Source organism: Gorilla gorilla, chromosome 9 (genome assembly GCF_029281585.2).
Source record: "Gorilla gorilla gorilla isolate KB3781 chromosome 9, NHGRI_mGorGor1-v2.1_pri, whole genome shotgun sequence".
Lineage (NCBI taxonomy): Eukaryota > Metazoa > Chordata > Mammalia > Primates > Hominidae > Gorilla > Gorilla gorilla.
The window spans coordinates 78,940,981-78,955,851 of NC_073233.2; the positions used below are offsets into that span (position 1 = coordinate 78,940,981).

Sequence of the window (14,871 nt, forward strand, 5' to 3'; positions counted from 1 at the left end):
TTCCAGGGCCATCCAATGACAAGTGGCAGCCTTCTCAAGGGTTCCGGAATCCCTCCTCAAGTGATGTTCCAGACTTGCATGTTCACCTCTGGCCAGGACCCACCCTGGGGAGGTCAGGAGACCCCCTCTTCCCGCCCTGGCTTAGCCACCATATTTGCAAAGAGCACGTCCACTGAGGTTCCACATTTGGGCTGACGGAATCACCCCCGAGAAGATGCTGGTTGATGAGCTATAAACCAGTGACACATATAACAGCGCTGCCCGGGATGCACACCCAGTGACTGCACTATCACTCCCCTGATGAGCATGGGAACCACACAGTTATCTGGCACCATGATTCTTAAGACTATTCCTCAGGTTTTGCATTTTGAAATTTCTTTAGTTTTAAAAATAGACTGGAACCTCAACAAGCATAACCTCAGAGTGGCCCCAGTCTCCCTCAACGTGAACAACGGGTGGGAGTAGAAACACCTGTAATATTTTGAGATAACCTCAGAGACACGCAGACCCTCCAACTAGAGGCTGCCCAGCAGGCTGTTGGCTCCAGGGATAAGCAGGATGTGCTTCGAAAGGGTGAGAAGTGGGGGGTTCCGGAAGCGCAGCAGGAGGGCACTAGCCACGGCTGTTTGTCCTGACACTGGGAGGTGGCACAGCAATGGGGGGTGGGGTGGTGGCAGGAGGCAGGAGGAGTGTAAGTGTTTAAGACAGCTGCTGCTACCCAGCGGGCACAGGGCAGTGCAGGCTGGAGCATGTGTACGCCAGTGTATGTGTGCACACCTATGTGCATGCCTGTGTGCATGTGTGTGTGTGTTTTTGCCTGTGTGCCTGTGTGTGCATGGCTGTGTGTATGCACACCTATGTGTGCATGCCTGTTTGTGTGCACGCCTGTGTGTCTGTGCATGCCTGTGTGTGCGTGTGCCTGTGTGTGCATGTGCATGCCTGTGTGTGCATGTGCATGCCTGTGTGTGCATGTGTGCCTGTGTGTGTGCATGCCTGTGTGTGCATGTGTGCATGCCTGTGTGTACATGCCTGTGTGTATGCATGCCTGTGTGTATGCAGGCCTATGTGTGTGCATGCCTGTGTGTATGTGTACATGCCTGTGTGCATGCACGCCTGTGTGTGCATGTGCATGCCTGTGTGTGCATGTGTGCCTGTATGTGTACATGCCTGTGTGTGTGCATGCCTGTGTGTCTACATGCCTGTGTGCATGTGCATGCATGTGTGTGCACATGCTTGTGTGTGTGCATGCCTGTGTGTGCATGCCTCTGTGTGCATGTGTGCACACCCATGTGTGTGCTCCTAGGTGCATCCTAGTGTCCAAGATCAGTGGGCTGCAAAAATCAAACCACTGGGCAAGCGATTCTTCGTATGAGGGGAAGTGACTGGTGTCAACAAAACCCAGCTCTTTCCCTGAAGGGCTGGGTGGCCTCCAGCAGGTTTTTTAGAAGATGATAGTTCAGGAGGCTGGGGATGCTCAGAAGGAAACCATGATGTGAGAGAAGACCACAGAACGTATCACAGGTGTAGGAATCAACCTCGCTGAAAGGGATGGGGAATGAACCGCTGACCTCAGTAGCTCCAGACATGAGTGGAGTCTGTAAGACTAAAGGCAAAAGGAACAGAATAAATAAAGCTGGGTTATAAGTCAACCAGAAAGTGAGTGCAACCACATTGATAGAAATCAGCAAGGGATTCACAAGTGAATGGGAGGAAGGGGCCGATCTTGCAATGCAGACAAACTCCAAGCAATTCACATCACTTCACTGTCCTCAGAGGGTGATGCGTAGCCCGCACCAACCCCCACCCCCATCCCCTTATGCGTGGGCTGTGCACAGTGGCTTCCTTCTGAGAGCGTAGTGTGGGAAACAGAAAAACGGGAGCATCTCTCCGTGGGGAAACCTGATGGACACGAGCTCAGCCAGGAGATGGGGGGGCAGCATCGCCCACGATGAGCCACGCCAACAGGACGGGCTCTCGGCACCAGGTGATGAGAAAGGCTCTGTGCTCTTCCTCCTCACACCCACAGCCCCTAATCGTGAAAACACCAGATGGATCCCAATAAGGGGCACCCTACAAGCACCTGACCAGTCCTCCTCTGAAACTGTCCAGGTCATCACCAACAGGGAGAGCCTGGGAAACAATCACCGCCCAGAGGTGCCCAGGGAGATGAATGAAGGAATGTCATGTGGGAACCCGGGTGGGGCCCAGGGACAGGAAAGGACCAGCAGGTAAATGCTTATGAGAGAAGAAAAAGGTGTGGACTTCGGTTAATAATAATGCATCGATATTGGTTCTCTAACTGTGAGAAGCGTACCATACGACTTCCGCTCAGAAGAATACTGGAGTAAGATGCTGATAAGGGGGGAAGCTGGGTATAGGATATATGGTAACTCTGTGTACTATCTTTGCACTTATTCTGTAAATCTAGAACTGTTCTAAAATGAAAAGTTTGTTTACAAATGCCTCCTGGCTATTGTGCGGGTTAACAGATTTAATGTAAAAAATGCTGCTGCTCAGAGAGGCAGAAAATGTTTGTGAAAAGCATATAAAGTACTTGTAAGCCAAAATATACAGAGGACCCTTAAAACTCAACAAGAAAGCAAACCACCCAATTAAAAAGGGAACAAAATATTTAAATGGATACCTCACAACAGAAGATATTCAGATGGCAAACACACATGAGAAGATGCTCCACACCGTATGTCATGAGGGAACTGCGAACTAAGACAGCAATTAGAGGCCGTGTTCAGTGGCTCATGTCTGCAATTGCAGCATTTTGGGAGCCAAGGCAGGAGGATCATTTGAGCTCAGGAGTTCAAGACCTGCCTGGGCAACATGAGGCCTCACCTCTACTAAAAATTTAAAAATTTGCCAGGCATAGTGGCATACGCCTGTAGTCCCAGCTACTCAGGAGGCTGAAGCAGGAGGATCACTTGAGCCCAGGAGGTCAAGATTGCAGTGAACCATGATCACACCACTGCACTCCAGCCTGGGAGACAGAGTAAGACCCTGTCAAAAAAAAAAAAAAAAAGATACCTCAACACAATCGTCAGAATGATGAAAATCTAGAACACTGACAACACCAAATGCTGGTGAGGATGTGGAGCAACAGGAACTCTCATCATTGCCAGTAGGAGTGTAAAATGGCGCAGTCACTTCGGAAGACAGTTTGGTGAGTTGACACAAAACTAAACATGCACTTACTCCACAATCCAGCAACCCATCTCCTAGGTGTCTCCCTGAATGAGCTGAAAACTTACATCCACAAGGAAATCTGAATGTTAGTGTTTACAGCAGCTTTATTCCTCGTTGCCAAAAAACGGCAAACAATCCAGAGGTCCTTCAGTAGCTGAGTGGATACATTATCCGTTGCACATGCAGACAACAAGATGTTGTTCAACACTAAAGAGAGACAAGCTGTCAAGCCACAACACGATATGAAGGAAGCTTAAATGCATATTGCTAAATGAATGAAGCCAATCTGAAAAGGCTGCATGCTGTGTGATTCCAACTCGATGACATTCTAGAAAAGGCAAAACTACAGAGCCAGTGGTTGGCCAGGCACTGTGGTTCACACCTGTAATCCCAGCACATTGGGAGGCCAAGGCGGGCAGATCATGAGGTCAGGAGATCGAGACCATCCTGGTTAACACAGTGAAACCCCGTCTCTACTAAAAATAAAAAAATTATTCAGTCATGGTGGCACATGCCTGTAGTCCCAGCTACTCAGGAGGCTGAGGCAGGAGAATTGCTTGAACCCAGGAGTCAGAGGTTGCAGTGAGCTGAGATCACACCACTGCACTCCAGCCTGGGTGACACAGCAAGACTCCATCTCAAAAAAAAAAAAAAAAAAAAAAATCAGTGGTTATGAGGGGTTAGAGGGCAAGGGAGGGATGGACGGGTGGAGCACAGAGGAGGGAGGGATGGACGGGTGGAGCACAGAGGAGTTTTAGGGTAAGGAAGCTATGCTGTGTGATTCTGTAATGGTGGGTACAGGACAAGATGCATCTGTCCAAACCCATAACATGAGCAGCACCAAGAACGGACCCTCATGTAAACTATGGACTTCAGTTATTGCAACAAATGCCCTAAACCAGTGCATGCTGTCAATAACAGGCTAGCTGGAAGTGAAAGTGCATAGGGGAAAACTCTGTGCCTTCTGCCTGGTTTTTCTGTCAACCTAAAACTGGGCTCTGTCCCCGACCCCAGGACAGGCTCCTGTGGACCCTGGCCCCTGCCTCCGTGTCACCCTTACCCTCGCCACTCCCTCCGCCGCATTTTCCTTACTGAAGGCACGGCACCTCGCTCCATCTAAGAGTCACCTATATTCCCTTTCAGAACATGGCAGTGTGTACGTAAGAAAAACCCTGAAAGAATGAGACACTGTATTTGAAATAATTGGACCCTTAAAAACAGGTCTCTTTTTATGAGGAACTGTACTGAACAAACCAAAGGCACCGGTAGCAAAGGGAGTTATTTACTCGAAGTCTTCCAGCTCCTTCATTGGCACTGGGTAATTTCTGCACCTCTCACCCTCTGCAGACGGAGGTTTACGAGGTTCCAGAACCATTATTCTCTTGAATTGCCTCACATTCCCGGGTGCCGTTAGTTCTGGGGAATCGCACTTGGCGATTCATTCAGGGGCCAAGGTGAGACTGCGGAGCATGAACCGTCAGTCACTGCACGCATCAAACAAGCCCCTTCTGCTCTTCAAGACGATGCTCTGAAGGTGCTCAGTGCACCGGGACCCAGAATGTCCTCGAGGCCTCCTAACTGAGCGGTGCGGGAGCTGGGAAGGGGCTCCCCGTGACACAGCTACAGCAGCAAGAAGGGGAAGCCGGGGTTGGGGGGCGGCCGAACTGAAGGAGCTCAGCCTGGTATGCAATGAGTACACCCCGACCCTGGAAACAGATTCAGTAACTGGACCTCATCAGTGAGGTCCAGACACATCACAGTTACTCTGCAGAATCTGGATCCATAAAGGAACCATCTCTTTTTGACTTCTCATCCAGATACTAAAAGAGTCGAAAGGCATTTCTAGCTTTATTAACCAGACCTCTTTTGTGGTGCCTGAGGCTTCTCTCAAATTTGGAGACAACAGTGCAAGATAAAAGGGCCAACCTAAATTTTCTTCAAATTGCCAGGTTCGCTTTCTGTTTGGGGCTTGGAAACACAACTGGTCTCATCTCAGAGGTTCCAACCAAAGCAGGAGAAGAGGCCTGAGACTCTGCTGGAGGAAGTCTTTATATATTTTTTTACACTACTTTTATCATTGTTACTTAATAAAATTTACATTTAGAACAGGTACCAGACGGTCGCCTGCAATCACACAGGCTGTTTTGTTTTCACTGACAGGTCGTTCCACTGGGATTTAATTATCTCAGGCTAGAGGGCTGCTTCCCTCCGCTCCGGCCCCATGTCCAGCCCCAAAACAGGGACGCCGGCGGGGCCCAGGTCTGCAGGGCCCGGGACTGAGCATGGCAGCATTTCCTGAGCTTAGCAAAAAGGCTGCTTTCAACTCTAAGCACAGACTCTGCTGCCCCCTGGGTGGCTTTGAGAAGTCACCAAACTCACTGTGGAGAGGCTAAAATATGGGATGGGAACATGCCCAGGCTGCTGCCGACAACCAGGAGGAAAGTGGGAATGTGAACAGCTTGTCCCCGACCTGGGCCTGCCTGGGTCATCCACGTCCAGCCAGGCCGGCTCATGCCAAGAGACCCCTGTTCGTCCCACTGCCTTTTCCCCCAGCAGTTGAGAGCAGGGACCCCCGAGGGCAAGTGGAGCCCAGGCCCTGCCTCTGCCCTCCCTGGTGACTCAGTGACTGGCCCAGACTGGGCTGTGGTAACAAGATCCCAGAGGCTAGGTGTCTTAGAAGTGACAGACATGCATTGCTCATGGTTTTGGAGGCCAAAAGTCCAAGATCAAGGTGCTGGCAGATTTGGCGTGTGTCTACCTGGTTCACATAGGGCACCTTCTTGCTGTGACCTCACCTCACAAAGTGGAAGGAGCGAGGGAGCTCTCTCTGCCTCTTTTGTAAGGGCACTAATTCCATTCACAAGGGCTCTGCCCCCAGGAGCCCATCACCTGCTGAAGGCCCCATCCTCCTAATACCATCACCTAGGGGGTTAGGGTTCAACAGTATAGAGGATGCAGACATCAGCCCTAGCGGCCACCCAGTTGGGCTCTCAGAGCTTCAGATTCCTCCCAGGACTGCGGTGCCTGCAGGGGACCCCCTTGATTACAGAGCGGAGGCCTGGCAAGGCCCTGTGTGCTGCTGGAGCACAGCAGGTCACCAATAGACTGCAGCTATCACTCTTTAAGTGCCCTTGTTACTGGTAGGGTGGGTAACAGTGCCAGTCTCCCTGGGACTAACAGGCTTCCCAGGATATGAGGCATTCAGTGCTAAAACCAGGGCAGTCCCAGGAAAACCGGATACACTGGTCACCCTGCCTGTTTCCTGGAGGCAGCCCGCCAAAGCCAACTCTGTGTTTCTCCCTCTGCATCCAAAACCAGGAGAAAACAACATTGACTGAGCTGCCGTAGTTGATGCTGATGACAGGAACATTCTGGAACTCTATTAAAGGTGACGCATACCCCATACGCTTAACCGCTGATATGGTTTGGATGGGTGTCCTGCCCAAATCTCACGTGGAAATGTAATTTCCGGGGTTGGAGGTGGGGCCTGATGGGAGGTGACTGGATCATGGGGGCAGATTTGTCATGAATGGTTTAGCACCATCCCCTTCCTTGGTGCTGTCCTGACAATTGTGAGTGAATTCTTGCAAGATCTGATTGTTTAAAGGTGTGTGGCACCTCTCTCTCTCTCCCTCCCTCCCTCCCCCCCTCCCGTTCTCCCTCTACCCCCCTCTTTCTCTCTCTCTCTCTCTCTCTCCTGCTTTCACCACGGGATGCACCTGCTGCTGTCTCTCTCTCCCTTGCTTTTGCCATGCAATGCACCTGCTCTTCCTTTGCCTTCCGCCATGAGTAAAAGCTCCCTGAGGCCTCCCCAGAAGCAGACGCCACCAGCTTCCTGTACAGCCTGCAGAACCTAGAGCCAATTAAACCTCTTTTCTTTATAAACTACCCAGCCTCAGGTATGTCTTTACAGAAATGTGAAAATGGCCTAATAGCACCACAATGCTCATCTAACGCTCACATTTTCCCGGCACCACCGTAGGTGTTATCATTCAATTTAGGAGACAAGAGGATGGAAGCTGAGAGAGGTTCATTAACCTGGTCTTCACACAGCCAGCTGCAGAGAAGTAGGGGTTAATGTCTCCTCTCTGGGGGCTCTCCATGGCCTGGCACTGAGCTGGGCATTGGAAGGGTCGCCTCTGCAGTCCCAACACAGGGCCCCCCTATCCTGCATCTCCGAAGCCCAGTGTCTCCAACAGTGATGTCATCCGTGTGGCCAGGTAGTGTCTGCATTTCAGTCAGGAGGATGCATATCCGTCCCTTACACTCTGCCTTGACAGAAGCAAAGTGAAGGTGGTGTCTTCCCTGGCAGCACTGGGCTCTGGCCTCTTGTTGGAACTTGTGTTTAGCTTGTCTCCACTGATACTTGCTCCATGTGTGCCTGAGGGTTGCTATAAGCCATTGTGCTGGAATTACCCACAGCTTCCTTTGTTTCTGAGAGCACCCACCCCGGTTCACTTTTCTCTTTTCCCCCGTCACCCTGGGTCCTCACTTTTCTCTTTTCCCCCATCACCCTGGGTCCCCACTTCCCTGCCCCTCCATCAGCACTGCTGGTTTCCCTCCTGATTTGGAAAAAACAAATGAGAATTCTTGAGACACTGGTGGCAGGCGCAGAAGCTGGGGAGCAGGGTGGTGTGAGACCAGGGCCATCTGCGCTGTCTGCAGCCGACCTGTGGGTCTGCACTTGGCCTTCGGTTTCAGAACTTTCTGCCTTAGTTACCCCTTTTCACTTTTTATTTGCCATAAGTAATGTTTTTGGCCTTACAAAAAAATGCCACTGTGTATGATCGCTGTTAGTTTGATCTGTACAAAAACCCACACACGGGTGTTTATGGCAGCTTGACCCACAATTGCCAAAAGCTGGAAGCAGCCCAGATGTCCTTTAGAAGGCAAGTGGATAAGCAAACTGGGGTACATTGGAAAATGGAACATTATCCAGCACCAAAAGGAAACGCGCTTCCAAGCTGTGAAAGGGCCTGGAGGCACCTTCTGCACGTGCTGCCATGTGAAAGAAGCCGATCTGAAACCCACTGTGTGATTTTAAGATTCCAGCTCTAGAACATTCTGGAAAAGGCCAAACTACAGAGACAGTGAAAAGGTCAGCAAGGTTGAGTGCGGTGGCTCACGCCTGTAATCCCAGCACTTTGGGAGGCTGAGGTGGGTGGATCACTTGAGGTCAGGAGTTTGAGCCCAGCCTGGCCAACATGGTGAAACCCCGTCTCTACTAAAAATAAAAAAATTAGTTGGGCGTGGTGGTGCACATCTGTAATCCCAGCTACCAGGAGGCTGAGGCAGGAGAACCACTTGAACTCGGGAGGCGGAGGTTGCAGTGAGCCAAGATCATGCCACTGCACTCCAGCCTGGGTGACAGAGAGAGACTCAGTCTTAAAAAAAAAAAAAAAAAAAAAAAGAAAGGGTCAGCAGCTGCCAGGGGCTCAGGGATGAAGAGGGGCACAGAGGAGCTCTCGGGCAGTGAAGCTGATCTTTATGATACTGTGACGGTGGATACAGGACATCTGGCAAAACTGACAGAACGTACAACACCAAGAGTGAACTCTCATGTAAGCTCCGGACTGGAGGATCACTGTTGGGTACAACTCCAGGCGTAAACCCTCATGTAAGCTCCGGACTTGAGGATCACTATTGGGTACAGCACCAAGCATAAACCCTCATGTAAGCTCTGGACTTTAGGATCACTGTTGGGTACAGCACCAAGTGTAAACCCTCATGTAAGCTCTGTACTTGAGGATCACTGTTGGGTACAGCACCAAGTGTAAACCCTCATGTAAGCTCTGTACTTGAGGATCACTATTGGGTACAGCACCAAGCATAAACCCTCATGTAAGCTCCAGACTTGAGGATCACTGTTGGGTACAGCACCAAGTGTAAACCCTCATGTAAGCTCTGTACTTGAGGATCACTACTGGGTTACGACTCCAAGTGTGAACCCTCATGTAAGCTTGGACTTGAGGATCACAATTGGTTCACTGATTGTAACAGATGTCCTATACTAAAGCAAGATATTACTAACAGAGGAAACTGGGGGAGCAGTCAATATGGGAACTCACAATACTTCTATTCAATTTTCTGTCAGCCTAAAACTGCTCTAAAAAATCAGTTCTGCTCATTTCACAAAAGGGAGGCAGGGGAAGAGGAAGTTCTGCTTTATAGAGAAATATCAGCTACTACAAGAAGAAAAGCTGGTTCATAAAATTGCCATTTGGCAACAACCAGGAGAGAACTGATTCCATAATTCTGCCTTAAATTTTAAAATTGAAAATAAGAGGCTGGGCTCAGTGGCTCACGCCTGTAATCCAAACACTTCATGAGGCTGAGGTGAGAGGACTGCTTGAGCCCAGGAGTTTAAGACCAGCCTGGGTCACATAGGGAGACCCCCATCTCTACAAAAAAAACACAAAAATTAGCCCAGAGGCTTGTCATCATGAGAATATTTCAGAACATTCATAAGATAACTCCGTGCTACCGTCTCCATGGATCAGGCTCCCAAGCCGTTTCTACTCAGCTCTGGGAAACATGGTCAGGTCTTTCTCCTTTAATTATGCTGCTTCACAACGGCTCACAACAACTATGGACCTTCTGCTTTGGTACCGGCCTAATCCAGAATTCCAGCGGCAGAATTCCAAGTATGGTGGCACGTGCCTGTAGTCCCAGCTATTCAAGAGGCTGAGGTGGGAGGATCAACTGAGTTCAGGAGGTCAAGGCTGCAGTGAGCTGTGATCCTGCCAGCCTGGGTGACACAGTGAGACCCTGTCTCAAGAAGAAGGAAGGGGAGGGAAGGTGAGGGGAGAAGCCAGGCGTGGTGGCACACACCTGTAATCCCAACACTTTGGAAGGCCGAGGCCGGTGATCACTTGAGCTCAGGAGTTTGAGACCTGCCTGGGCAACATGGCAAAACCCCATCTCTACAAAGAATACCTTGGTGTGGTGCCACATGCCTGTAGTCCCAGTTACTTGGAGGGCTGAGGTGGGAGGATCACCTGCACCTGGGAGGATGAGGTTGCAGTGAGCTGAGATTGTGCCACTACAATCTAGCCTGGGTAACAGAGGGAAACCCTGTCTCAAAAAAAAAGAAAGGGGAGTGGAGGGGTAATGATTTCTGTCAAGGCCAAAACCAAAACAAAATAAACCCCCAACCTCTATGTGTGGTCACCATCTCCCTGGGTGACGCAGGGAAGTGTCCCGTAAGGAAGCATGCAGGCATTCTTCCCTGCACGCATTCTGTCCTTGAGCACCAGACCCACCGGGCCCTGTCCCAGACCCTGGCCCCGTGGGTCTCTGCCTTTGCTGGAGACCCTAGAATGCCTGTCCTTAACTATGTGCTCTTTCCCAGGAGCCACTTATCGGGGACCTGATGACAACAGGGGTTCCTCTGTCTTCTCTGGGTTTGGTCTTTGTGATCAGTAAACCAGCCCAGAGGCTTGTCATCGTGGGAATATTTCAGAACGTTCGAAAGGTAACTCCGTGGTACTGTCTCCACAGATCAGGCTCCCGAGCCTTTTCTACTCAGTTCCGGGGAAAGTGGTCAGGTCTTTCTCCTTCTTTAATTATGCTGCTCCACAACGGCTCACAACAACTATGAACTTTTTGCTCTGGCACCAGCCTAATCCAGGATTTGAGTGGCAGCAGTTTTAACTCCAGGCAGGACCCAGAGAAACTGCTGCTTACCTGTTTCAGAGTCTGCACTGATGTGTTTTTAGCAGTGAATTGAGAGTCTATTCTGGAATAACAGTCATCTCAGAACCTTAAAGTCGAGACATTAACAGTCTGGTGGAGGAAGCCAGGGAGAGGCTTGGCTCAGGACAGGGGCTAATTACAGGGGGCACATCAGGAAGAGAGGTGCAGAGCAGCTCAGAGGGGACGTCCAGCCTCCTTCTACTGCTGGCCAGGCCAAGGTGAGACAGAGAGCCACGCTGCCCAGTCCCCCGCAGCAGCATCACAAACAGCCCTCGACGAGGCCAAGATGAAGACATAAGTGGCTCTGCCAGGGTGGTGAGAGACACGGCCAAAGGCTGCCTCCAGGGAGAATCCGGGTCAGCAGCTCAGAATGAAGGCTGCCCCTGGATGTGCTCCAAGGCTCAAGGTCATGCTCAGGAGCACCTGGGTCCATTTACCTTCACAGCCTCACATGGAAAGGGCTCATGCCCTCACAGAGCCGGGAGCTGGCACAGGGGCCATCACTGAAGAGAAGCTGCCACATCAGCGCAGCACGAGACGCATCCACGTCAGGGAAAGATGGTCGGCCAGGGCCCTCCCAAGCCTCCTGCAGACCTACACGCCCTCCATCGCACCACCATGCCTGAGCTCAGGCCTCTCTGCTTCCCAGCTCAGCTCCTCTCCTCCTCCCACTGCCTGCCCCACAGCTGAGGGCCACTGCAGCTGCCCACCTGCCCTCCAGATGCCCTGCTACCCACCCCTGCCCACCACATGCCCTTGTCCCAATCACTCCCTTTCCCCTCTCCCCCTCTCCAGATGTCCCTACCAACACAAGCCCAACCCAGCCTCCTGCTCCAGGCCACCGGCTGAGACTGCCCAGACCTCCAGCGGAAGCCCAGCCTTGTCCACGTCACTGCCCTGCAAGCAGACCCCCAGGCTTCCCTGCCTCATGGGGGATCGGCGCAGGGCCTGAGGCTGCTCAGCTGTAGCCAGGCACTCACATTCCTTCTCTCTCCCTACCCCCGGGGGCACTCTGTCCCCTCTGAGCCTCGCTTATGCAGTCCTGCCTCCCAACGTCACAGGCATCAAAGCTACCAGTAGCCACAAGCCTGTGCCGGCTTCTCCTGCTGCTCACAGTGAAGCCTAAGGGACACAGACAATTGCAAAAAGGCAAGGACAGTCCCCCGGCAGTGCTCAGAGCTGTGCAGGCTGAATCCACACCCAGCGGGGCCCCCCCAGCATTCAGAGGTCTGAGGGGGCTCCCACAAATGATGAGAAAGTGGCATTCTTTGGTTGACAAACACATTTGTTGTGTATTTTATATTTTTGAGGTGTGACACCAGTATGTGATGATGGCACTATACCATGCAGGGGCCAGAAGCAGGGCTGGCACACTCAAGACAAGAGGGGAGGGAGTCCAGGAGGAGTATTCCCAGCCCAGGACAGCCCACCTGAGGGGGCATACTCTGCGTTGCATGGAGACCCTCACCTCCACCACTCTTGGTTCTCCAATAGGACCTAACCTCTGCCTGCCAACTCCAGCTGGTGCCCTGCTGGCAAGAGACTGTCACCTGGGGTGACAGTGCCCACACCCAGGGACAGTGGGTGATGCCTGGAGACACTGTTGGTTGTCACAACTAGGGGTTGCTATTGATGCTGAGTGGAGGCGGGTGCTGCCACTGAACCCTGTGATACATAGGATGGCCGCGCTGCAAAGACTCACACACTCGTGGAACCACCAAGGGCCTGGGCCATCTTTCCCGACCGATGCCCAGAGGCCCGCACTCATGAGGAATGTGGTTTCCAGCAAAGGAATAAGATGCATGGGTGCAGATGCCCATCTGCTGGGCTGCCCGTGCCCAGCGGGAGGCAGAAACACACATCCTCCACCTTTACAAACATACGTGTCTGTAAAGATCTGTGTGCCCAAGGCTGGCACAACACACGCGTGTCATCTGCTCATTCATTCACTCATTCACTTCCTCAACAATTCTGCACTGAGCACCTGCCATGCTCCAGGCCCCATGCAAGACGCTGGGGATGCCCCATGGACAAGGTGGGCTCGGCCCCTTCTGACTGAGAAGACAGAGGAGAGTGAGAATGCACCTTTAAACACCAAACAAAACCAAGTAAAACGTAACTGCAGCGTTATTCACAGGTAGCCTGAGCAGTGGGCTGGCCTTTTCTATGCTTCCGTAAAGCCTGGTAAGGTCCCCTCTAGCAAGTGCCCACCTCCGGTCTCCAGGTCATGGAAATTGGGATCCAGGCCTCGGTCCAGCATCTTGGTGATCTTCTCCACCAAGCGATGCTGAATGTGATCCATGCATTTCTTCAGATTGGTCTAGAAGGAAAAACAATACAATTGAAACATCTTTATAAGAAATGTCCCAACCTGAGCAACAAAGTGAGACCCCGTCTCTACAAAATATAGAAAAATTAGCCAGACATTGCTGCACACGGTGGCTCATGCCTGTAATCCCAGCACTTTGCGAGGCCGAGGCGGGCGGATCACGAGGTCAGGAGATCGAGACCATCCTGGCTAACACGGTGAAACCCCGTCTCTACTAAAAATACAAAAAATTAGCCGGGCGTGGTGGCGGGCGCCTGTAGTCCCAGCTACTCGGGAGGTTGAGGCAGGAAAATGGCATGAACCTGGGAGGCGGAGCTTGCAGTGAGCCGAGATCGCGCCACTGCACTCCAGCCTGGGCAACAAAGCGAGACTCCATCTCAAACAAACAAACAAACAAACAAACAAAAAATTAGCTAGACGTGGTGGCACATGTGATTCCAGCTACTTGGGAGGCTGAGGCAGGAGGATCGCCTGAGCCGAGGCTGCAGTGAGCTGTGTTCATGCTTCTGCACTCCAGCCTGGGCAACAGAGAAAGACCTGTCTCAAAAAAGAAAAACAAATGTCTTTCCAGGCTCTGGGAAAGTTCCTGACTGGTGCACTCGGGAGACCCACCCTCGCCAGGGTGCACCGCAAGCCCTGAGGCTCCTGGAGCTGAGGCTTTTGGAACCACAGGGTGAGCACAGTGTCTGGCACGTGGCAAGTACAATCGGCCTATCCTGGATGAATGTTTAAAATCCCCTCACTGTTCGCCATCCTAGTGCTACGGACTTAACGTGTGTGTCCCTGCAAAATCCATAGGTTGAATAATCTCCAATGTAATAGTACGGAGAGGTGAGGCCTTTGGGAGGTGACGAAGTCAGGAGGGTGAAGCCCTCGTGAATGGGATTAGTGTCCCTGCAAAAGAGGTCCCAGAGAGCTCCCTCGCCCCTTCCTCCACGTGAAGATACAGCAAGACAATGGCCATCCAAACCAGGAACTGGGCCTTGGCCAGATGCTGAACCTGCCGATGCCACCATCTCAGACTTGCAGCCTCCAAAATGGTGAGAGTCACACTTTTGTTGTTTATAAGTTACCCAAGATATTTTGTAAAAGCAGCATAAATGGCCTCAGACACTTGCTGAGAGCTATGAATGCTCCTTTGCTTTCGTAAGAGACAGCTGGGCCACTGGAGCACTTTTCAAATCTCCAGTTTCCAGGACCCACCTCCTGCCTCCATCCCCAGGGAGTGAGGCCCGCAGATTGGTACTTAACCCACTTTGTGGTGAACCCCATGGCCACACAGGCAGAAATAGCGATGCCTGGTCCCCGAGTGGCTCAAGGTGAAGTGCGGGACTCATTTCCTGTGAGGTCATGATGGTCCGCAGATCAACCTGATGGGGTGGGAACTTTCCCAGCCTCTGCCAGCCTCGCTGTAAGAAAAGTCATGATTCTCTGCCCATCCAGAGCCAGTCTGGGCTGTCTGAGCAAGACTGTGGGACTTGGCACCCTTCCGCCTGCTGCATCTAACACTCCTCACCAGCTTAATTCTTTGCCCCTACTCCGTACCTCTCTCAAAACACACAGAAGGGGGACAAAGGTGGCTTCTGACACAGCAGGTTCCTGGGCCCTTCAGCCTCCTGGCACGGGCGGGATTTCCACCTGCCCATTTTCTG

The 14,871-nt window shown here is 51.8% G+C and overlaps 1 protein-coding gene across 2 annotated transcripts in view; it reads right to left on the bottom strand.

Annotated features, from left to right (window-relative positions):
* The window catches only part of SHANK2 (SH3 and multiple ankyrin repeat domains 2), a 691,655-nt gene that overhangs the window by 535,947 nt on the left and 140,837 nt on the right, over nucleotides 1–14,871 (bottom strand). For both annotated transcript variants that reach the window (XM_055356048.2, XM_055356047.2), the window contains exon 7: nucleotides 13,102–13,210. In XM_055356048.2, coding sequence (XP_055212023.1) covers nucleotides 13,102–13,210 — 109 coding nt within the window. The remainder of the gene's footprint in view (nucleotides 1–13,101; nucleotides 13,211–14,871) is intronic.